We start from the raw sequence: 24,800 nt of genomic DNA on the forward strand, positions 1-24,800 counted from the left end.
TGACAATATTAACTATCACAAGGAATTGGGGTAAAACTAGCTCTGAAACCACCTGCAGTACCCCTTAAATGGTGTTTCTACTGCCTACATTACTGTCTGCCCCATTTCTCTCCCTTTTTCTATGGGGACAAACACACATTCATCTTTCAAAACCTACCTCAGGCATCATCTTCTCTCTGAAGCCCTACTTGCCTACCATATATGGGCTGCAAGTATCACATATACTTGAATATATAACCTGACTTATTTGGTCAGCTTATGATTTAATTGAGAGAGCTGAGAAATCATCATGGGTGGGTCCTGGCTAAGGTAGAGATTTCCTTGAAAGCTCAAATACCCCATGGAATTCTAGCTCCTGAAGAGGCTCCAAGAGGTTACCTGACCCACTCTCTGAACTTACTGCATCTTGTCTTTTCCTGAAAAGCTAAGATTCTTCAAAGGGGATTCTATAGCCTTGTGCAGTTAACTGCCCCAGTATTTATGCATTCTTATGATTGAGAAATGTTTCCTTAAATTAACTCCCTCATGTCAGCTGAAGCTCCCATTGTCTTGTTAGTGCCTGGACAGCAAGAGAAGGTACTGAACAAAGAGAACATGTCAGTGCCTTCCCTTCGGTTGTCATTTCCCAGACTTTTCGACTCCTCTTCCTTCCTTCTGTGGCCCCTCATTTGGGTTCTCTCATTGCTCTGTAGCTTTAAAGAACAAGTGGCCTGGTTGAGGCGAATCCCAGGATGAATATAACTAGAAAAAGGCGCTCTGATTTGTACACTTTCACCTTTTGCCTTTATATCCTAATGCCTTGGCATCTTTACCTGCTGATACTGGTTTCTTTTCTTTTTCTCCTTTTTTTTTTTTTTTTTCTTTTTTTTAAGACAGAGTCTCTGCCTGTCTCCCCGGCTGGAGTGTGATCTCGGCTCACTGCAACCTCTGCCTCCCAGGCTCACGCAATTCTCCTGCCTCAGCCTCCTGAGTAGCTGGGGTTATAGGCATGTGCCACCGCACCCAGCTAACTTTTGTACCTTTTTTCTTTTTGAGACGGAGTCTTACTCTGTTGCCCAGGCCGGAGTGCAGTGGCGTGATCTCGGCTCACTGCAACCTCTGCCTCCCGGGTTCAAGCGATTCTTGTGCCTCAGCCTGCCAAATAGCTGGAATTACAGGCATGTGCCACCACACTTGGCTAATTTTTTTGAATTTTTAGTAGAGACTGGGTTTTGCCATGTTGGCCAGGCTGGTCTTGAACTCCTAGCCTCAAGTGATCTGCCCACCTCAGCTTCCCGAAGTGCTGGATTACAGGCATCAGCCACTGCACCCAGCCTGATACTGGTTTCTGATTCATGACTTGCAGCACAAAATCTATCAGCTCAGAGTTGAAAGTCACTCCTGAGAGTCCCTTTAGTTTTCTAGGCTAGTTTGGTAGACTAGGGAGGTAGGGCTATGCGAAACCAAAGATGTTCTTTCAGAGCAAAGAAGAAGATACTTTGAAAATTGCTAGCACTAGCAGAATAACTAAGACATCAAAGTTAAAGGATAATGAGGTCATGAGATGGAGCCAGGACCTCTCATTTACTGTTTGTAGATATGGAAATTTGATTCCATTGTGGATAATATTAGTAACCTCTTAGAAAATCATATGTGCACAAATCTGGAAAAAAAAACTAATCATTCTTGAGTAGAAAAACAAGTAAATGAGGACCTATTCATAAAAGGGAATACCACTCAATTGTTAGAATGAAGAATCTAAAATTATTTCAACATGAGGGATCAGTCTCACAATTGTAATGTTAAATCTCAAAAACAAGGTAGAGACCTAAATAGATGGACCTCAGAAGACAGATACAGCCTGGATGTGGCATTTCACACCTGTAATCCCAGCACTTTGGGAGGTTGAGGAGGGAGGATCGGACTGCTTGAACCCAGGCATTCAAGAACAGCCTGGGCAACATAGCAAGACCCCCATCTCTACAAAATGTTTAAACTAAATAAATAAGACAGATATAGTATGATTTCCTAACCATAGTAGGAAATTATATATATATAGGATTCTTACATAGTAAATCTATAAACACACACACTAGAGTGATACATACCATCTTCAGGATTGTGGATGCTTCATCTGGGAATGATGAAAGAGGAAGAAAAATTGGCAAAATGCTAGCCTGTATTAAATCTTTGCTCCATCCCAGTTACTTGGGAGGTCTGAGGTAGGAGGATCACTTGAGCCAAGAAGTTTGAGACCAGCCTGGGCAACATAGCAAGACCCCATCTCAAAACAAAAAACAGCATCAAAAAACAAATTTGTGTGTTAGTTATGCAGTGTTTGGCACATAGGTGTCTATTTTATTGTCTACTTTTCTGTATGTTTAAAACGTCACTTTTTTTTTTTTTGGAGACAGGAGTCTTGTTCTGTCACCAAGGCTGGAGTGCAGTGGCATGATCTCGGCTTACTGCAACCTCCACCTGCCGGGTTCAAGTGATCCTTGTGCCTCTGCCTCCCAAGTAGCTGGAATTACAGATGTGCACCACCATGCCCAGCTAATTTTTTATTTCCAGTAGAAACAGGGTTTCACCATGTTGGCCAGGCTGGTCTCCAACTCCTGGCCTCAAGTAATCCACCTGCCTTGGCCTCCCAAAGTGCTGGGATTACAGGCGTGAGCCACCATGCCCAGCCAGAATGTCACTTTTTGAGAGTTCAGACTGAATAGTAAGGCACTTATTCTGCAAAGCCCTTTGAACCTAAGGGTTCCACAGTGCCAGGTAAAAAAAGTAAAGAGAAAGGGTGTCTCCAATCTCAATAACATAACGTCTTCTATTCCTCTTCTTAGGAATGTTCCTGGCAGATATAATTGAGAAATACTTTGTTTCCCCAACCCTATTCCGAGTCATCCGATTGGCCCGTATTGGGCGCATCTTGCGTCTGATCAAAGGTGCCAAAGGGATTCGTACCCTGCTCTTTGCCTTAATGATGTCCTTGCCTGCCCTGTTCAACATCGGCCTTCTGCTCTTCCTGGTCATGTTCATCTTCTCCATTTTTGGGATGTCCAATTTTGCATATGTGAAGCATGAGGCTGGTATTGATGACATGTTCAACTTTGAGACATTTGGCAACAGCATGATCTGCCTGTTTCAAATCACAACCTCAGCTGGTTGGGATGGCCTGCTGCTGCCCATCCTAAACCGCCCCCCTGACTGCAGCCTAGATAAAGAACACCCAGGGAGTGGCTTTAAGGGAGATTGTGGGAACCCCTCAGTGGGCATCTTCTTCTTTGTAAGCTACATCATCATCTCCTTCCTAATTGTCGTGAACATGTACATTGCCATCATCCTGGAGAACTTCAGCGTAGCCACAGAGGAAAGTGCAGACCCTCTGAGTGAGGATGACTTTGAGACCTTCTATGAGATCTGGGAGAAGTTCGACCCTGATGCTACCCAGTTCATTGAGTACTGTAAGCTGGCAGACTTTGCAGATGCCTTGGAGCATCCTCTCCGAGTGCCCAAGCCCAATACCATTGAGCTCATCGCTATGGATCTGCCAATGGTGAGCGGGGATCGCATCCACTGCTTGGACATCCTTTTTGCCTTCACCAAGCGGGTCCTGGGAGATAGCGGGGAGTTGGACATCCTGCGGCAGCAGATGGAAGAGCGGTTCGTGGCATCCAATCCTTCCAAAGTGTCTTACGAGCCAATCACAACCACGCTGCGCCGCAAGCAGGAGGAGGTATCTGCGGTGGTCCTGCAGCGTGCCTACCGGGGACATTTGGCAAGGCGGGGCTTCATCTGCAAAAAGACAACTTCTAATAAGCTGGAGAATGGAGGCACACACCGGGAGAAAAAAGAGAGCACCCCATCTACAGCCTCCCTCCCGTCCTATGACAGTGTAACTAAACCTGAAAAGGAGAAACAGCAGCGGGCAGAGGAAGGAAGAAGGGAAAGAACCAAAAGACAAAAAGAGGTCAGAGAATCCAAGTGTTAGAGGAGAACAAAAATTCAGTATTATACAGATCTAAAACTCGCAAGTGAAAGATTGTTTACAAACTTCCTGAATATTATCAATGCAGAACAGCTGTGGAGACTCTAACCTGAAGATCTATACCAAACGTCGTCCGCTTACCACGTAACACAGCTGCATCTTGAGCAGTGACCTGCCAAGGGCAAAGGACCCCGCTCCCTAGACTCACAGATTTTCTAATGCTTGGGCAGGTGGTTACTGCATGTTCCACATCAGTCAATGCAACTTAGGACAAAACTAACCAGATACAGAAACAGAAGAGAGGCTGCCGGGACCAGCATATTTCCGTTGCAGCCAAATGGATTTTATTTTTTCATTTTATTGATTCTCAGAAGCAGAAGGCATCACTTTAAAAGTTCGTTTGTTCATGCAAACTATATTTGCATTCTTACATTAGTTAAGCTAAGCAGCAAAAAGAAAACACACACACACACTCACATTTAGCCCATGTCATTTAATTGTCAGTTTCTTTGACATAAAGCGCATCTTCTCCACATGGGCTTCACATGGTTTGGAGATGGGTGGGGGAAAACAATCAGGTTTCTTCAGGCTGAGGAGGACTTGCTCAGGCCGATTCCAAACATTGTGCTCGTTCAATGCGTAGAAATGATTTGCATGATGGCATGCCGTGATCAGAAGTCATGCATGAGATCCATACACCACAGGACACTACTAATCTAGTCCCTTGCATTGGGTCAGCCTTTGGACAGGACCCAGCCCTGCACCGTTCACTGTATTTGGAGAAAATGGTAAGAGTTCTATACCGGCTATAATTCTTTATTATGAGTTCTTAAAAGTCCTTCATACACCTTCTGGGTAGGGAAACAACCAACTAATTGACTACCACCACCACCAACAAAAAACAAACCCAATCCAACAAGCAGATGGATCCGTTGCGTGTGTATGTTTAACAGACATCTCTAACATACAGCCATTGTTGCACATTTTGCAAGATGAACTATTTAATGCTGCTCTGTGTCCAGTACATGGGGGAGACTTTGATCCCAAATGGCTTGTACTATTTATGTCACTGTAAAACCAAATCCTAGGGCTAAAAAAAAATTCATTTGTATCTTGCAGTATTTACGATGATCGTTTAGCCTTCATACTGGAGAATTGACACTTACTTGGGATAGAGATAAAAGTGCTATTCAAAGTAGCACCAGTTATCTCTAGGGGTAATTTGGGGAACTTAAAACGACCTTTCATTGGGAGTTATGGGGTGCTCATTTCATTTCGTATCATGTCCTCTGCATTGTGGCTTTCTCCAGGCATGGGTCGATACCGCGAGGGGTTCAGATATTCTGAACTGGCCTCTCTCTTCTGCAGAGGGGTCGTCGCGTACTCACACACTGCATGGCTCCCCCTGCCTCCATCACATTTCTCCACTGAGCAGGGCTTCCCTTGCCCACAGAGGTGGGTGAGGGTAGCAGCACTGGGGTTACGGCTGTGATTTCCTTCATTTATTATTAGAATAATAGTCACTGGTGGGACCTGAGGTAGAGATGGAGCCGCCTCTGAACCAAGCTCACTTGGTTTCTTTACTGCACTTGTTTTCATGAGAAAGCAATTTAATATTAATTCTTTAGGATGTTCCAGCTTCCCCCAGCACATTCCCTTGCAGCCAGTTTTGCAGTCTGCTTAGCGACCTGCCCATTGTCATTGAAGTGTGGCTTCTGGGGGAGCATCATTTCTTCCATTCCATCTCCTGCTTTAGGAAAGACAGTTTTCAGTCCAGGGGTTTCTCACCTAATGACTGGATTTCAAAGCCAAGATGCTGCAGTTGAATGTGTCAGTAAGTCTATACAAAGAGTGAAAAGAGACTTTAGCATGTGAACCAAATCAAAATAACTTCTTCCTGAACCATACACTAGAGGGGGAAGAACCACCAACCCATAATCAGACACACCGATCTGCCTTGCAGTAGAAGCACTTTGAAGGTAATTTCACAGTCCACCTGACTAGTTTTGCATAGAACAAACCACAGTAAGTCGGTAAGCAGAGCTTTCTATCTTGTTGGACCACTAGAAACTCTGTCCAGCTCTCTCAAGCGTGCTTCTGCAGCAGCACCCGTAGAATTTTTGTACTACACCCAATACCAGACTGGGAAGGCATCTCTTTCAGTGACCCTGCTAACTGCTAGGATGAATGTATAGTAACATGTACAGGCTACATTGTAAACAGCACAAAACAGAAGCTGACATGTGTGGTTATTCTTTTTAAGAGAATTATAAATACTGTAATATAATTTTATTTTATTGGCATGCCTTTTTGTAAATATAAATTATTAACTTATTAAATAGGAAATGGCTTCTGGCTTATGCCATTGTCATGTTTATTTTTATTTTTTATACTTTTCTTTCTTCTTAGAACTTAGATGCTGTCAGCCAATGTACATCCCCAAACCAGACAGACAGACAAAAAATTTTTTATTGCTAATGGTCTTTTCCAAAACAACAAAAAATATATATTTTTGTTCCAATGTGCAATAAATTCTAACCACGTCTATGCAAGATTTGGCTAAACTTAATAATTGTTCTTAGGTCTTGAGATGGGCGACAGAGCTGTAAGATCCCGCTAAGTACACCATGTGCTCATGCTAGTGATGTCATTAAGCTACTAGAGCATAGTGATGAGATTTTTCTGAGATGTAACCGTTTCCCTCCGCTAGCTCCTGACCCCAGCCCAATAGGCTGTCTCCTCAGTAACACATGGGCCTTGGTATCTGGCACCCATCAGCCAGCCTCATAGGAAAGAAGCCACCTCCGCTGTATTTGAAGTTTCACTTAAAAAAAAAAAAAAAAAAAAAAAAAAAACTTTTCCCACCTTTTTATCCTTCACCCACTGTCCTTCCACCTGCTCACTCACTCTCTCACCCATCCTGCTCCACACTTCTTTGGTAGTAAATGACACCATCACCAGCAGTTTACACCCGCAGTTAACAGGCATTGAACTGAAAGAATCAGCGATGACGTTTGTGTGCATCTTCGCTGAGTGGGTAAGTGGCAACGCTTTGCCAAATATTAACGAAGCCAATCAAAAAGCAGCAGCAGCCACAGTATCACTGCACATATATATAGATATATATAAATATAATATAAATATTTATTTTTTGTAGCCAGGTCCTTGGTGCAGTATTTATACTCCACAATCCACCTTTTAAAAAAAGGACAAAAAGCAAAAAGATGTGTGATGCTGTTAATTTAAAACGCAGAGCCAAAGCCACTGAGCAGCAGCTGACATGGTTGCTGGTTTGTGTGTGAAAAACATTTTTCCCCTCTTCTTTCCTTAACCTCCTTGTTGCTTAGGATGAGGAGACTGTGTAATTTAAAGCAGAGGATGAGAGGAGGAAGAAACTTCCATGTTAACATGGCCTACTCTCACTCCTTTCTAAACGAGCCACTTTTGGCGTCAGAAGTTGACTGGAGAGAGAGAAAAAAACAAACTCCCAGTCAAAGCTCCTAAAGCGACAGTGCCCAGAGTTCTTTTATTTTTGCTGCAACCAACGTAAACCTGTAAAAGACCAACAGTGAAGATTAGTGTATTAGTGAATGCATGGAGGCCAATGCTGCCCTAATGAGACGTGATAAAAAGTCCATCACTCCTCTAAGCCTAAAGGAAACAAAATAAAAATGACCCTTTTTACTGTACAAGGGAAGCCTGTCTTGGTGTGTTTGTTGCTTGACTATCCCAATTCTTGAGTCCTGGGAGGGGTCTGGGAATTGGGACCTTAGCACATTTGGGGAAAAGAGGGGCATGGAGGGAAGACAAATCAAAGGGGCTGTCGCAAAGTTCTGGCTGAGAAGGAGAGATTGGAAGAAAAGCAAGGTCCTGACCCCCCAGATCCCCACTCACCCATTGCATGTGGCATTCCCCACTACTGGCCGGTGCTTAGAGGCCCATAAAACCCCTCCTCACCTAATCCACCTGGCAGAGCCCTCAGAGATGATGTCAGCCAACCCAGCTGGACTGGCCTTACTTCTGCCTTTTTCACCTGTATGTTTAAAAAAAAAAAACCTACCCCCATGCCCCAAAGCTAGGGCATGCGCGATGCCCAACAGCCTCCACTCTGCAAGCTCATACTGGGCCCTGCCCTCCATCACCCCAGACAGGCCCACAGACAAGGGCCGGTCTCCTTCACATTTCTGTGGGGGTGGGGGCACCCTTCCCCTTCCTTCTCTCCCTGTCCTCCTCTGGGGACATCCCTCTCTAGGCCTAGGCCATGTCTCCTGGTTCAGGAACACACTCTCAGGAGGATCTCGAAGTGCCCACTCTAGTCCGCTCCAGTAGCTGCACTCTGGAGCGAGATGGCTGGTAGGTCAGTCCCCATCCTCCTCCCCTCGGCCCCGAGCCTCCAGGCCTGCTGTGGAGGTGAGACCGCCATGGGTCATGACTTTGTGACTTGAGACCTGGGCATCTTCTGTAATGATGCCTCTTTCTTTTCTCAGATGTTGCCCACAGTTTAGCAAAAAGCTTTGTTCATTTTCAGGTACCCCCCCACCCCCTAAAGAATTGGCTGCAACTTGCCAGCCAGGGGGACATCAGGAGAGAAGAGGAAGTCTGGGTTGGGAGGGGCCCAAGTTTTGCAACAGAGTTTCCATTGTTCAGCTCTGTGCTTTCTTGGATTCCCTTTCCAAGATTACCATTTCCTCCATTAAAACTCCTGAGGCACCCCCTGCCCCTGCCCTCCACTGCTGTTTGCTGTACATAGAGGCTAAGTGGGGTGGGGTGGGTGGGTGTGCACATGTGTGTGTGTGTGTGAAGAATGTATATAGGTAAAGGGGAGTGTGGTCCAGTGGTTCCAGAAAAGGGACAGAACTCCTGTGTTCTATCCCTAGCTTGACCGCTGGCTCGCTGTGTGGCCTTGGGCAAGTCACTTAACCTCTCTGTGCCTCAGTTTCCCCATCTGTAAAATGGGGATAATAATACTGACCTACCTCACAGGGGTGTTGTGAGGCTTTAACTAAATGTTTTGTAAAGCGTTTTGAGATACAGAGGCAAAGGCGCTAGGGAAGGGCAAAGTATTATTGGACTTAAGGAAGCTGAAATGGTACCATAAATGCTGCTATTCTGAGAGCCATTTTAAACTGCACTGCTCCAACCACCCCCGCTTCTCATCACCAGGACAGCAGGTCGAGAAAATGACTTTCCTTTCACTTGCTTCTGGGGTTTGTGATTATTCAAGACAATTTTTCCCCTTGCTGTATCTCCTTCCCTCACCTCCTCGACTTGTTCCCTGTTCTGTTTATGCGGAAATGGCAGAAATGCTTGAGAAATGAGAATGTGTAAGTGGATTGGAAGTTTATAGTATGAAATTTCAATTTTACTTTGTACTGTACATCTTTTTACTTTAGAATTTGCAATAAAGGGTTACGTCAATCTTGTTTTCAACTCTCCTCTTGGACTGGCCTGTCATTCTGTCATTGCCCTCACACTGAAGCCCAAGGTGGACAGGCGCCACCCCCTCGCAGGATCCCTGTGGCAGGGACAGAGTCTGCGCGAGGGCTCACCCTGGCTCAGCCCCTTGGCTGGGCAGGCAGTGCCCGAGCCACTCCCAGGTGTGTGGGAAAGGTTTGGGATTTCACTCAGCGTGTCAGGAGGCCTTGCCTGAGGTGGGCAGCACTTTGGAGGCAGCGCCCTGCATGTGGGCACACCCCTCTGTAGTGGTGCTGCCTCTGCACACTCCAGCAGATCCCCAGAGCAGCCCCGAGGGGGAACTGCCCATCTTGTTCTGGTCCCCATCATGTTTTTCAAGCCCCTTATTGCGCACACACCTTTCATTCTGGAGCTCAAACTTTCAGGTCAGAGGGCCGTAGGTTCGAGAACATGACTATGCCACGAACTAGCTGTGGCAGAGTTTCCGCATGTGTGATGGAGACAATACCTTCTCCCTTGGGTTTTGAAAAGTACATCAAATAATGTATGTAACTGGTTAGCATGAGGCCTTGGCACACAGTGCTCAATAAGTGGTAACTCTTCGTGGAAGAATAATTGCAAGATAAGAAGGAATCTGCCTGGCGCGGTGGCTCACTCCTGTAATCCCAGCACTCTGGGAGACCCAGGCGGGTGGATCACTTGAGCCCAAGAGTTGGAGACCAGCTTGGCCAACAAGGCGAAACACCGTCTCTACTAAAAACACAAAAATTAATGGGGCGTGGTTGCGCACGCCTGTATTCCCAGCTACTCAGGAGGCTGAGACAGGAGAATCGCTTGAATCCTTGAACCCGGGAGGCGGAGGTTGCAGTGAGCAGAGATCACACCACTGCCCTCCAGCCTGGGCGACAGAGCGAGGCTCCATCTTTAAAAAAAAAAAAAAAAAAAACACTAAGCTGACAAGAATTGGTTGGTGCACCTGCCACCCTGGGGCCTGGTACCTGAGCCCCTCTTCCACCGGCAGTCCCACGAGTTTTGCTGCTCCTTTCCATCGAATTAACAAACTCTGCCCTTTCGGTATTTCATAACGTTTATAAACCGTCCAAAGCACCACTCTCCCAAGACTGGGCTCCCATTTTACAGCTGAGGGCAGGGGCACTGTGAGGTGAGGGAGAATCTGGCCCATTTGCAGCCCAGGCTCCTGGGGGTGCGCCCCGCTCTTTAGGAAGGAGTGGCTTTGTTTCCCAACAGCCCTGCACCGTGACGAGCGGGCTGGGGCTGCCGGGCCACGCCTCGTCGCCGTCGCCTCCGGTGATCCACAGCGTGAGCAGGACGAGCAGCGCCCCGGTGCCCAGCGCCCCCACGAAACCGGTGAGGAGGCCGAGCGCCAGCGGCCCCGCCCAACCCATGGGGCTCCGCTCATACAGGGGCTGCGGCAGGCGCTCCACAATCAGCTCCAGGGCGTCCCAGTCCCGCGCTGAAACCGCGGCACGCCGGGGGCGCAGGGCCGGGGCAAGGGCAGCGCGGGCGGCGCCGCTGGGCTGCTGCAGGAAGCGCTGCCCGAACTTGCGCAGCTGCAGCGTCGCCTGCTGGTGGAGGTTCTTGCCCAGCTCCCTCGCCACGTCAGGGCGGCCGCTGCGCCGCAGGGCCCGGGCCAGGCGGTCCCAGGACAGGGACGCGGCCTGGGGGGCCAGCCAGGCCGCCAGGGCCTCCCGGCAGCCGTCGGACACCTCTCCAGGCCCGGCTGCCCCGCCTGCCGGGTCCTCGGCAGCCTCTCTCCGCCGCCGCCGCGGGCTCGGAGACCCCGACGTGGTGTTGAGCGGCTCGGGCCGCGCCAGCCGGTCCTCAGAAAGCCGGGACAACTCGCCCTCCACGTCGGGCTCGGGCGCCTCCAGGAGCGACCGGAAATGGCCGCACTCCTCCGGGGTCAGCAGTTCGGCCAGACGGACGGCTGCGTGAGGGCCCATAGCGTCCACGGCCCCTGCCGGAGCCCACGCCCAAACCCAGAGCGCCAGGACGAAGGCGCCCGCCGGAGTCCGCGCCTCCATCCCTAGCGGGAACCAGGGACCGAGGACTGTGTAGGGACGGGGACGGGCTCCGAGCGCCCCCAGTGAGCGGTGGGGGAGGGGTTCCGAACGCCTGCGGATTGTGGGAGGGAGGAGGCTCCGAACACCCGGGAAGCCAAGTGGAGGAGGGCATTGGGGACGAGGGGGCTGCCAACACCCAGCGACGGAGACAGGGACTCAGACATGGCACTTGTTGGAGGGTCTCACGAACTGGGATAAGAGGGCTTGCAACCCAGGAAGGGAGTTCTCAGCCCCCCAGGAGGCTAGGATTCTGGGCCTTTACATTGTAGCTCCTGCCCTAGGCCTCCTAGTACCCACTAATACCTCAAACTGAACAAGTTACCAACATCTCTTCTAATTCATGTACTCCCTAACCCCTCCCCTCTTTACCAGAATCCCTAGACCCCTTGCTCTCCATTAACCTCGATATTCAATCAATTCCTACATTCTCTTTTTTTCTTTTCTTTTTGTGCAGATGGGGGTCTTGCTATGTTGCCCAGGATGGTCTCCAACTCCAGCCTCCGCCTCTGCCACCACCTCCCAAAGTGCTGGGATTACAGGAATGAGCCACCGTGCCTGGCCTCAATTCCTAAATTCTCTTTTTGTCTACCAAATACTAACGTTTAGTATTTATTAAATGAATCCATCATCCCATTCCGCCACTCCAGTGCGAGTCCAAACCCTCCTCCTCTCTTGCTAGTCCTCCAGCCCCCATCACTGCCCCCACACACTGGGGCCCTGCCTACCTGCACTTACTCCATTTCCCCCAAGGAAGCTTGGCTCTGGCTCTCCTGATCGCGGCCTGCACTCCTCCTGCTGTCAGGCGCCTTTGGGAAGCCCTCCCTGACTCTGAGTCACACCCCTTAGTGGTGTCCCCATTAGGGACTCCTCCTGTCTGCCCCACAGCACACTGCAGCTGGGCCTGTGTACTGTCTCCCCCACTAGACTGCAAGGTCCATACATTGTCCCCATGGCAACTAGAGCATAATAAAGTGTTCAGTAAAGATTTGTTGAGTCAATGTGTGTATTTTTTGTTTTTTTAAGAGACAGGTTCTCCCTCTGTTGCCCAGGCTGGTCTCAAACTCCTGGGCTCAAGGGATCCTCCTGCTTCAGCCTCCCAATGTACAAGGATTACAGGCATGAGCCACCATGCAGGGCCACTGTGTGAATTCTTAACTTGCAAATCAGTGCTGTCTTCAGTCCCCTAAACTCCCACAAAGGCTTCATCATGGAGCCCCAGCTCCTAACAGGGCAAGGAAGGCCCTCCATGGTGAGGTCCCTGCTGACTCCTCCAGCCTCACTCCTCCGATTCCTGCCCTCACTATCTTGTAACACATCAAGGCTCGTGGCACAGCACGTAAGATACAGTTTCCAGCCTCCATACTTTGCCCAACTATCCCCCTCCCCTCCCATGTAGGAAGTTTTCCTGATACCCCACCAAGACCACCACAAGTCAGGATCTTTTCTGGACGTTCTTTCTGTTTGTGTTTTGTTTTGTTTTGAATCAGAGTCTCCCTCTGTCACCCAAGCTGGAGTGCAGCAGCATGATCTTGGCGCACTGCAACCTCTGCCTCCCAGGTTCAAGTAATTCTTGTGCCTCAACCTCCCAAGTAGCTTGGACTACAGGCACACACCACCACGCCCAGCTAATTTTTGTATTTTTAGTAGAGACTGGGTTTCACCATGTTGGCCAGGCTGGTCTCGAACTCCTGACCTCAAGTGATCCATCCACCCTGGCCTCCCAAAGTACTGTGATTACAGACATAAGCCACCATACCCCCAGCCATTTTTTGGCATTCTTAAGATAACCTGTGCATCCTCCACCAGGGCACTCATCTGGAAATTAGAGGACTTATTCAACAAACATCTATTCAATGTCTTCTGTGTACCAGATAATTGCACTAGGCGTATGAATATAAAGGCTAATTTGATGTAGTCCCTCACCCCCAGTAGCTTTATCCAGTTGCATTTTTAAATGATCGATATCTGAGCTTTTCCCACCTAGACATGGGCTCCAAGAATAGCAGCTGTGCTTGACCCCTCTGTATCCTCAGTGCCAGGCCCAATGTTGCACACAGTAAGGTGCAAAATAGAGGAGTGGGGCCAGGTGGGTCTGGACCTCCAAGGGCTGAGAGGCTTGTGGTAATGGACTCTGAGGCAGTGCCTTAGAGCCCCCACCTCCAGGCACACTCACATTCGTGTCCTCTTTGCTTTGCAGGGTCTCCCTGGTGCTCACTCTGCCTCCTGTATGTGCGCAGTGAGCCACAGCAGGGAGCCCGGGTGCACCACTCCCCTGTGCTCTTGCGCATGCTCAACAGTCTTGCCTAGAGTATTCAAGGACCTAGGAGTTGTGGGTCCAAATCCCTCATGGGCATCTCTACAGAGCTTTTTCAGCAAGTGTTTCTTCCTAGGTTGTTTAGTCTCCCAGTTTATGATGAGCTGTCACAGATAGAGTTAGGGGACTGATGGATGGGGGGATGGTAGACAAAGGACACCACGTGACCTGAAACACTGGAACTCGGCCGTCTCCACACCCCGCCCTCCGCCCACTTTATCTCCACTGAGAACGGAATACAAGTATAACCCTAGCTCTATTCAATGAAGGCTGCTGCAGGTTCTGGATGGCCCCTCCCTCTCTTCAGCACCCCCCTTCCTCCATGCATTCATTCGTTCACTCATTCAACAAACATGTGAGCCCTTCCTTGCCCCCCTATTTTGTGGCTCTGGGGATACGATGAGCCTGCCCCACAGTTGTGTGTCAGAGCTCAGAACGGCAGGAAGGCCCCTTACCCATGGCTTCTCCCCCATAGCCTCAGTGCCCATTCCTGTAGGTACTCGCTGTATCACAGTGAGTCACAGGAGTCCTTGCTCCTTGTTACTAAGGGACTAGGAACACCCCGCCCAGAGCACCGGCAGACCTGGGTGTCCAGACATCTCCCAGAGGGCTCCCACATCCCACTGCTCCCAAGAAATCTTCTGCAAACCACATGTCATCGCTTTAATACTGTGTAATACTTTCTTTTAAAATACAGTCTCTTCTGAGGTAGACAGACCACAACTGCAGAGCATCGTCAGACAGGAGCTAAATACGTCCATGTACAACACGCAGCAAAATGAGGTAGAAATGGTTACAGTGGGAGGAGAGGATCCCAGCCCCAGTCTGGGTAGAGGAAGGGGAGAGGCCAGCTCGGAAGTCACCCTCCCCACTCCCTGCCCCTGGATTCTTTGGTATGCCTCCCCCTCAACATTACCAGAGCTGGACCGGCCCTTCCCCTACCCACCCCAGAGCCCATGAGGTAGATGCCACTAGGCTGGGGGCAGTCTCCTTGTGCAAAGCTCCCCAAGCCTGGGGAACAGAAGCCTAGTAGAGGAAGCAGTGGGGACTCCACCTCTCAGAACTCCCTGCCTCTTGAAGGGAAGGCTGGGATCCCACCCCAACTTCCCTGACACCCTCCATCCCCCCACCCCCCTATACATACACACCTGAGAGAGAACCCCTCACTCCATGCTCCCTCCGAGGGTCTTTTGCAGCCTGCAGCTGTGACCCTGCAGCCCACTGCTTCTGAGGCACCAAAGCCCTGCGGGCGGCTGGCTCCAAAGAGGGGGTCAGAAAGCGACAGGGGGTCGGGGGGAAGCAGAGCAGCCTTCCAGTCAGCACTCCTAGGCCAGCACAGGCCCTGGGTGCCAGGGCCCCTGAAAGGTCCCCCACAGACACCCTTCCAGCCAGGAGGGGAGGCAGTAGACTCTAGGAAATGCACAGGCAGGCAGGGAACTGGAAGGGAGACTGAGGTGGGAGAGAGAAAAAGTGGTGGGGCGGGGCGTGCCCCCTGCTTTGGACAAAGATCAGAGTTATGAAATGGGCTGGGGGTGGTGGGAGCAAACTGCTAAAGCCTCATCAAGGTAAAATTGGTGGGAAGGAGAGAAATATGGTTCTCGGTAGGGTTCCAAACCTAGTGGAAAGTTCGGGCAGGACTAAGACTAAGCCCCCAAGGTCAGAGAAAACATCCCTGCCCATCTCCCTCACCCTCTCCCAGCCCTGGAGCTCCAGACCTAGGACTCCGGGGGAAGGGGGGAGACACATTTTCTCACAGAGCCCCCCAAGTAAGGGATGCTCACTCCTTCTCAGAGCCTCCAACAGAGGAGGCTGAGGTCCAGTAGCTGATTTTGTGGCCAGACTGTCTACCCAGATGGAATCCTCCCCAGTCACCGGGGACTTCTGCCAAGGCAGGGCCAGGGGACGTGACCTTTCTGGAGACTTTCTGCTTAGGTCACCTTCCCATTTGGGCCCTCCCAGCCTACTTTCTGGGTCTTGGGAACGAATTGGGCAAGCGCAGCCTAACTCTGGATAGCCCTTCACAGAAAACACTCAGCGGAGGGGTTGGGTGGGGCAGGGGGTGGGGAGCGGCAGGAGAGAAATAAAGCCTCCCCTCTCTCAAACCCCACATTCATGCCTAGGCCTCAGACCCTGGGGAGGAAGCCCTTAGGAATACATTCTGCTTCTGACCAGGATTAGCTGGGGTTTCACTGAGGCCTCTGGGTCTTCCTCTCCCCTTCCCCATAAGTCTCATTTTTTGAGTGTCTGGGAGAATGTGCTCCCCTGGATGGAGTGGGAGGGTTGGGGTGGGGGAGAACAGGTGTGAGGGGCACACAGGAGAGCAGCCAAAGTCTAACATTCTTTCTGAGGTCAGTTTCTTCCTGAGTTGTCAAAAGAAAAAGAAAAACAGCAAATTCTACACATTTTACAAAAATAAGCCTAAAATATGAAACAAGCTACATTTCTGGGATCTCCCCTCAAAAACAAACAAAAACTCCCCTTCTTTAGGGTTTTTTTCCTTGATCCCCCTAGACCCTAGGTTTCAGATGGGTACAGGGGTAACCCTCCTCCCCTCCTCCTCAGCCCATGGGCCTCCAGAGCTCCTGCAAAGAGCCACTGCAGTCCAAGTAAGAACAGAAGGCATGGAGAGGCATTAAAGCTCAGGGACCAAAAGGCGAGGGACGCTGGAAAGCCAGGGATGGAGACAGAAGCACAGAGGGTGAGGGAGGGAGAGCTGGGGAGGGAGGGGCAGGAGAGAAACAGGGCCAGCATTGGGGGGAGGGCTGTCAGCGACAAAGCAAAAGGGAGAGAAAACCAAGAGAATGCAGAGAATGGGATGGAGATAGTGAGGGAGAAGGAGGGTGCCATTCAGATAGCGAGGAGACAAAAGCGTTGTGGCAAGAGAGCAGGAGTTCCTAAGGCCCCGGGTGCCAGCCCATGCCGGATCTGCCCGGTCCGCCGGGCGGAGATGGCGAGCTTCCAGTCCACAATAAATAGGAAAAACCTGAGTACACGGCGCATATGGCATCTATCTGCCTGGCAGAAGCATTTTCCTTACCACGAAAAAAAAAAAAAATCCACCAGCAGACCCCCTCCTGTCCTCCATCCCACATTCACCACTCTGGCCCCTGCCAGCCGGGTTTAGTCAGCGACATCCCTCCCACGCGGAGGCGGCGGGGACGGAGGGACGGCGGCTCCCGCGGCCTCCACCGCGCGCCGTCAGTGTCCGGAGCCGTACATTTTGTCCCACTCCACGAACGAGTCCAGTTCCTTGGCGGAGGCCCTAGGGCCCATTTTGGACAACGCTGCCTCCAAGTCCTTGTAGGAGAGGGGGCGCTGCAGCCCCGGGAGGCCCGCCCCGGCCGCCGCCTGCTGGCACAGCTGCCCTAGCTCGCCCCCAGAGAAGCCCTGCGTGCCCTGCACCAGCGCCGCCAGTTCCCGCTCACTGAGCGCGCAGCCCTGCTGGGCCAGCGCCCGCTGCAGGATCTGCCCGCGGGCCGGACTGTCTGGCAGCGCCACGTAGAAGCGGAGAGAGAAGCGCCGGCGGGTCGCCTCGTCTAGAGCCGCGGGCCGCGAGGTGGTGCCCACAACCAGCACGCCGTCAGCCCCCGCGCCGCAGCCCCCGTCCAGGCAAGCTAGGAGCGGCACCTGCAGCGCGCCCCCTGCCGCCGCGCTGTCGTCCCGGGAGGGAAGCAGCGCATCCAGCTCGCTGATGAGGAGTACGGAGGGTGGGCGGCAGCGCGCGGCCGCGAAAGCAGCCTGGAGGAGGCGCGCGCCCTCGGCGGCGCCGGGCGCAGCTAGGGTCGCGCCGCGCAGGCGCAACAGCGTAGCACCCAGCTGCGTGGCGAGGCAGCGGCCCAGCAGCGCTTTGCCCGAGCCCCTCGGCCCGAAGAGCAGAACGGTCCGCGGCGGGCGCAGGCTGCCGGGATAGGCGGGCGGCCTGAGTAGGGGCCACACCAACTCCTCCTCCAGCGCCGCCTTGAGCGCACCCTGGCCCGCCACATCCGCCCACTGTACGGGGGGCCCGCAGTCCACCATCTTGCTCGTCACCAGCTCCAGGGCCCCAGGGTCCACGCCTTTGGGAGGCTCCCCCGACGGCACGGCGAATCCCCCACGAGGAGCCGGGGCCCGCTCCGGGAACTTTTCAAAGGGCTCCAGTTGCGGGCCGTAGACGGGGGAGCCCAGGACCTTGAGGGGGACGCCGGCACCGTACTTGCCTGACGCCTCCACCGCGGCTCCCGGCGGCTTGGCCCGGAACCCGTTGCCCCGACACTCGCCGTTGTCGGCGGCGGGGTAGGAGGCCCCGTCAGCCGCGGGGGCCTTGGGCTCGTAAGCGTACTTGCGGTAGCGGCCCTCGGGCCCCTCGTCGGCGGCCTTGCGCTTCAGCGACAGCCCGGACTCGGCACCCGGCGCGGCCGTGGGGAAGCCATAGGCTGTGGGCGGCGCCGGCGCTGGCAGGGGCGTGGGCGCGGGCAAGCCCGGGGTCAGGTAGGGGGCCGGGGGTGGGCCTGGGGGCGGTGGGAGCGCGCCGTAGCCGGGTTGCGCCGCGTAGCCCCCTGCGGGATAGTTGTACAGCGGCGCTGAGGGCCCGTACCCGGGCGGCGGCGGGGGCTGCAGAAGCGCGGCCGGGGCCGGCGGGGGCAGCGCGGCACCCGTCTGCGCGCAGTAACCCGGCGCCAGGTACCCCCCGCCGTAGCCCGCCGCGTACTCGGGCGCTGCCGACGGGCCCCCGCACGCATTGCCGGCGTAGAGGGGTTCAGGGAGGTTCCCGGCTAAAACCGGGGAGCCGCCTAGGGCCCCGGAACTGCCCCCACCGCCCGACTTGGTTCCTGGGAGGCCCTCGTGGAGTGAGGCCAAAGGGTAGGGTGGCTCCTGCCCTGGCCAGGGCTCGGGGTCCCCTTTGGCGCCGTTGAGGAATGAGGCGTCGCTGTACCCGCCCAGGGCCGGACGCTCGTAGGGAGAGTCCAAGACCCCAGAGTATTTCTCTGCATAGCGCTTTAGGAGGTTGGAGGCAGTGAGGGCGGAGATGTCGTCGTGTGCCCAAGCGTAGTGGCAGCGTTGGCGACCCCCAGGGGGCAACTCCAACTTGTGGGCCGGCGACGGGGTAGTGGAGGAGACATCCAGGTGCTGCTCTGGCCACTGGTTGAGGGGCTGGGCGTGTTCCGGTGTCCAGTGCATCTTCAACAGAGCTGCGGGCAAGAAATAGGAGGGCTGGTGAGGTCTAGCCACCGAGGACCCAGCGGGCCACTGCTAGCCATAGACAGTCCTCCTAGACTGCGGCTTGGACAGGCTGGGCTTCCGGCATCCACCACCTACCGCCCCACTGTCCTGGGGCCCTCCCTCCAGGCACCAAATAAACTCCTTATGTCTCAGGATTAAAGTTGTCTGAAAATGTTTTCCTCAGCGCCCAAAGGGGTCTGGAAACGATGTGGCTCGCCCTCACTTCACCTTGTAGGCAATGGTCATTATCTTTGTCCTGGCCACTCCAGCCATGTCCTCTGTAGGACACGTGATCCTTACTTTCTAATGAAGGATCGGACAATGGGTGGGACACCCCAGCCCTCGGAATAGTCACATTCAAGTGAAGCTCGCTCGGTAAGAGATGTTTGTCACCCACCATGTGCTGGCCACTACAGAGGCACCAGGGTTACGTAAAGAGATGTATGAGGCCTGCCCAGAGTCCGCGGCCTAGTGACCCAGAAGTTTGTTATTCCTAAGTGCTCTGTTCACCTCAGCCTTTCCTGAGATTCCAAGGCCCCTTCTGGGCCTGAGGTCAGAGATGCTGTCGTGTGTGGCACTGCCTTATCCATGGGAAACCTCAGTGGCTGACCCAGAGCATTCATTTCCTTCCCACTTGGTTTTGGCTTCTGCCTGATGAAGTGAGAGCACGTGGATCCCAGACCCAGCTGCATGTAATGGCTGTGTGCCTGGGGCAGGTGCTGCTACCTGCTTTATTCCCAATAGGTCTCACCACAGTACAAAAATATATAGAACAAATAGGTCATATGCTGGAGAAAACGGGAGAAAGTTATTACACAACAATGCACATCATAGGATGTGAACCATAAATTTGTCTCTGAGCTTCCCAGTAGCCAAATAGGGAGAGGTAATCAGACTCACTGCAAAGTAAAAAAAACACCATTACTCAAAGCAAAAGTGTTCCTGTCTTAGAGATCATAGAACTTTTTTTCGTAGTCCTCAGGAAGACCTGTGAGATGTAATAAACAATGTCCTTCTTGCCATCCATGCTGTAAATACAGCAGAGATGTTCCATGGCTGTTCCTGACACTGTCCCTTAGCACCTCCCAGCATGAGCCAAACACTCTGTTAAAGGGGATCCGGGGCTTGCGGAATGGCTCTACCCAGGCACAGGGCTCCTGTGGGCCAGCCTGATAAAATATCTCAAAGACTAAGAGGCCCATGGCACACCCAGTGACAGCTGATGCCGATGATGATTTCTCAAAACTAAGCTTCTGATAAGTTTCTTAGCAGGTTCACATATTCTCATAGGTTCAGTATTCTTTCTTTAATGGATTTTTATGGAGCAAATCCCAAATGTTTTGCTAGGCATGGGGGAAGATTGAAAGGTGAACAGGATGGTTCAGCCAGGTAGAGAAGACAGGTAGGTAAACAATGGCCTCTGTGAAGTGAGAAAATAGAGGTATGTGCCAACGGCACTGGGGCTCAGGGCAACTTCCCAAGGAGGTGGTGCCTTTGCTGGACCATGAAAAGTGAGGGATCAAGTCGACCAGACAGGCTAAAGTGAGCAGGGCATCCCAGATCCCAAGAACAGCACCTTCAAAGGTGCAGGGTGCAGTGCCTTCAGAAAGCCAGGGCTGTGCTAGCTCACGTGCCATATTCCCTTCCTCAAGACACTTTACTGCCACCTTCTGGAAAGCTCATAAATTTAGTGTCTGCTGCACTAGAATTGTGAATTGTGCCCTGTTGGAAGTAAGGCTGTTGTGCACAACCTACATAACCATACACTTCAAGTCCGTAGAGAACACCAAGAAATGTTGGGTCACTAGAGCTTTGAAAGTGGGTGTATATAGTAGAAGAGGAAGGTGAAGATAACCACAGCTGGCCTTCTAGCAGCAGCTTGTTGACAGCACCCCACCCCTGTTGATGCTGTTTACTTAATGTGGCTGTGACTGACATCAATGGGAGAAGACATTTGAAAATAAAGCTATTTACTATCATCCCCACTGCCCTAGGGAAGGCATGAGCCATAGAAGTATAGCTTAAAAAAGAAGGTAAGTGAGTTCTCGAGGTTGTCCTGCCCCCATTTGAGAGGTGATGCTGGCCGCTGGGCAGAAGGGAGAGCAGAGACTAACAGAGCTGAGTGTGAGGTCCTTGGGGGCAGATATGCAGCCCTCCAGCTCTTGCTGAGAAGTATCTCCAAAGATCAGAGGCATTACCTCGTATGAAAGAGGGTAATTTCCTGGAACATCAAAAATCACAAATTGTTCTGGCTGCAGAGTCTTAGGAGGTAACATCAAAGTTATTGGCTGGGCTCAGTGGCTCATGCCTGTAATCCCAGCACTTTGGGAGGCCGAGGCTGATGGATCCCCTGAGGTCAGAAGTTGAAGACCAGCCTGGCCAACATGGTGAAACCCCATCTGTACTAAAAATACAAAAATTAGCCGGGTGTAATGGTGGGCACCTGTAATCCCAGCTACTCAAGATGCTGAGGCAGGAGAATCTCTTGAACCCGGGAGGCGGAGGTTGCAGTAGATGGCACCACTGCACTCCAGCTTGGGCGACAAGGGCGAGACTCTGCCTCAAAATGAACAAAAGTTACACAAATGCAAGTATTGTGTAAATCTGGTTTTGTTTTTTTTTTTTTTTTTTTTTTCTATTTACTATTTTCTGTGCCTTGTTTCCTTACTTAATATGGAAAGAGAGATTTGGACCTTGATAGCATTTACCCTGAGCATATTAAACTGGACAAGCTGGGGAAAGAGTGACATCCTCCCCACCAAAGGCACAGACACCATGAAGAAGGCTCAGATCTGGACTTGTCCACACACATCTCCTTTGCCACTGCCAGCCTCTGTGCTCCTAAAGCTATCAGTGATGCCCCTCATTCCCTAGACTTTTGGACCAGGCTCCCTCTCACCAGCCCCTGGCCTGGCCTTCAGCAATCCTCACTGAAACCTCCACCCGCCAGTGAAGATCCTCTGGCCCTGGCCGTCACTGAGAACTGCTCCACCTTGGAAACTGGACTCCAGTAAGCCACCTCCAATCTTCCACCCCATCCTCCCAGCTGCATACCCATGATGTCTCCTCTACTCCACGGCTCAGCCCCTCTCGCCCTTCCAGAGAGGGGACCTTGTCCGTGACACTTACCTAGACCACCTGATCTCTATCCTCAATCTTCAGATACTGGCCCTTCCACTCCAGGTAAATTTCCTCCCATTTTAGCCAGGGCAAAAAATGAAGTCATTGGGTAAATCTCCCTTACCTCTAGCCCTCTTTTTATGTTTATCTACATCTGTATCCATCTTGCACCCAGAAGGCCTCAGGGTCCCTCTGCCCCAGTGCTTGGCCCCATCAATTATCCCTCCTAGGTACTGGGTCCCTCCCCACAGTCAGCTTAATTCATTCTCATCTTCAAAATGACCTCTCTTGACCATGGGTTCCCCACTAGCTACCAGCTCATCCCTTTTTCCCTTCTTCATCCTTCTTTAAGGCATCATTGTCTACATGCAGTGACATGGCATCTGCTAGAGATCCTTTCAATAATCTAACAGGGGGCCAGGTATGGTGGCTTACACCTGTAATCCCAGCACTTTTCAAGGCTGAGGCGGGTGGATCACCTGAGGTCAGGAGTTCAAGACCAGCCTAGCCAACATAGTGACACCACATCTCTACTAAAAAGAAAAAAAAAAAATTAGCCAGGCGTGGTGGCAGGCGCCTGTAATCCCAGCTACTTGGGAGGCTGAGACAGGAGAATCACTTGAACCTGGGAGGTAGAGGTTGCAATAAGCTGAGATTGTGCCATTGCACTCCAGCCTGGGTGAGAAGAGCGAAACTCCATCTCAAAAAAAAAATATATATATATATATATATCGGGGAAGCAGGGCACCAGGTCAGCAACTTCTGCTAAACTTAGTTCCGTAGTGCTACATTTTCCTTTAACCCCTTCCTAGAGAAAGAACTCAGCTGCCCAAGGACCAGCCCCAACCTAAGGGCAGGAAGAGGGCAGAAGTTTGAGAACAGTGGGTAAGGTTGCCTTACCTGCACACAGGCTCAGAATGATGTCTCACGTGAGTCTGAATACACACCAGCATGCATGTGCACACCACCAGGGATGTGTACAGATGTGTGCAGCTGCAGGCACATGTGCATATGTTCATGCCTGTGCCTGGCACACACACGTTTAAAGTGTGATCTCACTTAGATGCTTCCTGACAGACCCAGGCCTGCCAGGCCTTGCCTTCCTCCCCTCGCCCACTATAGGTGGAAAATGCTGCCTCCCTGCCCTCGCCCCCCAGGCCAGTTACAGCCCTCTTGCTGTGACACAGAGATCCTGGACCGGCTACCAGTATGCCTCCCGCAGGAGCCTCAGGAAGGATCTCCCCAGGACGGGGACCCCCTGTCTCCTGTCCAGGTTCACAAGTCACACTCCAGTGATCAGTGCTGCTGGAGGGGAGGAAAGGCCTTGAGGACATGGGGAAAGTATAGGCTTTGAGTCCCAGAGACCTAATTTGAATCCAGTCCCAGACACACACTGTGTGACCCTGGGCAAGTTGTCTGACCTCAGTGAACCTCAATTTCCCCATTTGTATTTGTTTTTTTTGTTTTTTTTTTTAAAGTAGAGACAGGGTTTTGGCATGTTGGCCAGGCTGATCTCAAACTCCTCAAGTGATCTGTCTGCCTCAGCCTCCCAAAGTGCTGGGATTACAGGGTGAGCCACTGTGCCCAGCCAATTTCTCCGTTTGTTAAAGGGCATAACATATGTCATTCTGAGTGGCTGTGAGGATTTAAAGATAATGTATATAATGGACACAGTCCAGTGTGGGGCACAGATTACAAATTCAGAACCCAAGCAGTGCTTCAACCTTGCTGAGTGAACTAAACAAGTAACTTCTCCTTGGGCTGGGGGAAACTTGGTGAACGTTCTGTGAAAAGAGGTTCCTTCCAGTTCTAATATGATGGGCCAGTAGCTCATGCCATTTCCCCAAAACCCAGGCAATAGGTACAGAACCTGTTCTATGTTTTACATCTCTAATGCAGCCCTCCTACCAGCTCTGAGATCAATACTGTTATTGTCATCCCCAGTCTACAGATGAGGAGACTGAGGTACAGAGATTAACGCATCTTCAGGGTCACATGGCTGTTACAGAGTGGAGATAGGACTCAAAGCCCAGGCCCTGAACCACTTGCCTACAAGGGCTTTCTGGCCCAGCCCTTTGTTCTGACAGCCAGAGAAGAGCCTGAGGCCATTCCACACTGCACACCTACACTCACCAACACTCACTTCCTGGGCCTGTGGAAACAGTGGCTGCGCCCCCAAGTGCTGTGTATTTACCTTGCAGACCAGACAGGAGAATTTGTGTCCTCTCCCGGTAAAACGCCCAAGTAGAGCCTCTCTTTCCCTGTGAAAGGCCATCAGATAACCAGACACACCCCTGGGCTGGGCACAAAGTTCCTTATTTGGGTTTTGTGGCTTTCTCAGGTGGTAGCTGGAACTCTGCACAGAGAAAACACTCTCTCTGAAACTGCCCGGTTTGGGGAGCACAGTCTTGTTCCTGAGGCAGCTGTTTCTCTGCAGACCTTGAAGGTGAAGCGCTGCTGTGCACATAGGAAGCTGAAACCCCGCTTGACTCTACCAACAGGACGCAGTCCTTCAAACTCACAGGCAATCAATAGTTACGGAAAGAATTACTGGATGGGAGAGTAAAGTCATTCCTAAAACCCCTCCCCTCATTTTTAGGAAGTCTTACAAGGTTCATGAGAGATGATTCAGCCTTCACAGCCGGCCAGAACACTCAGGCACCGATCTTCCCTGTGGTCCTGCTGCCCACGGGTCCTGTGG

The 24,800-nt window shown here is 51.7% G+C and overlaps 2 protein-coding genes across 8 annotated transcripts in view; one reads left to right on the forward strand and one right to left on the reverse strand.

Annotated features, from left to right (window-relative positions):
• SCN8A (sodium voltage-gated channel alpha subunit 8) overlaps positions 1-9,402 on the forward strand; it is a 145,717-nt gene extending 136,315 nt beyond the window's left edge. For 4 of the 7 annotated variants that reach the window (XM_031650492.1, XM_031650487.1, XM_031650486.1 and 1 more), the window contains one exon: positions 2,823-9,402. In XM_031650492.1, coding sequence (XP_031506352.1) covers positions 2,823-3,970 — 1,148 coding nt within the window. In that variant the 3' untranslated portion in view covers positions 3,971-9,402. The remainder of the gene's footprint in view (positions 1-2,822) is intronic. The other 3 variants (XM_031650489.1, XM_031650488.1, XM_031650491.1) reach the window with 1 other exon arrangement.
• Positions 9,403-16,268: 6,866 nt separating this feature from the next.
• Positions 16,269-24,800, reverse strand: part of FIGNL2 (fidgetin like 2) — a 29,278-nt gene continuing 20,746 nt past the window's right edge. The window contains exon 2 of the mRNA XM_009180762.3: positions 16,269-18,948. Coding sequence (XP_009179026.2) covers positions 16,979-18,937 — 1,959 coding nt within the window. The 5' untranslated portion in view covers positions 18,938-18,948 and the 3' untranslated portion in view covers positions 16,269-16,978. The remainder of the gene's footprint in view (positions 18,949-24,800) is intronic.

Source organism: Papio anubis, chromosome 9 (genome assembly GCF_008728515.1).
Source record: "Papio anubis isolate 15944 chromosome 9, Panubis1.0, whole genome shotgun sequence".
Taxonomy (NCBI): Eukaryota; Metazoa; Chordata; class Mammalia; order Primates; family Cercopithecidae; genus Papio; species Papio anubis.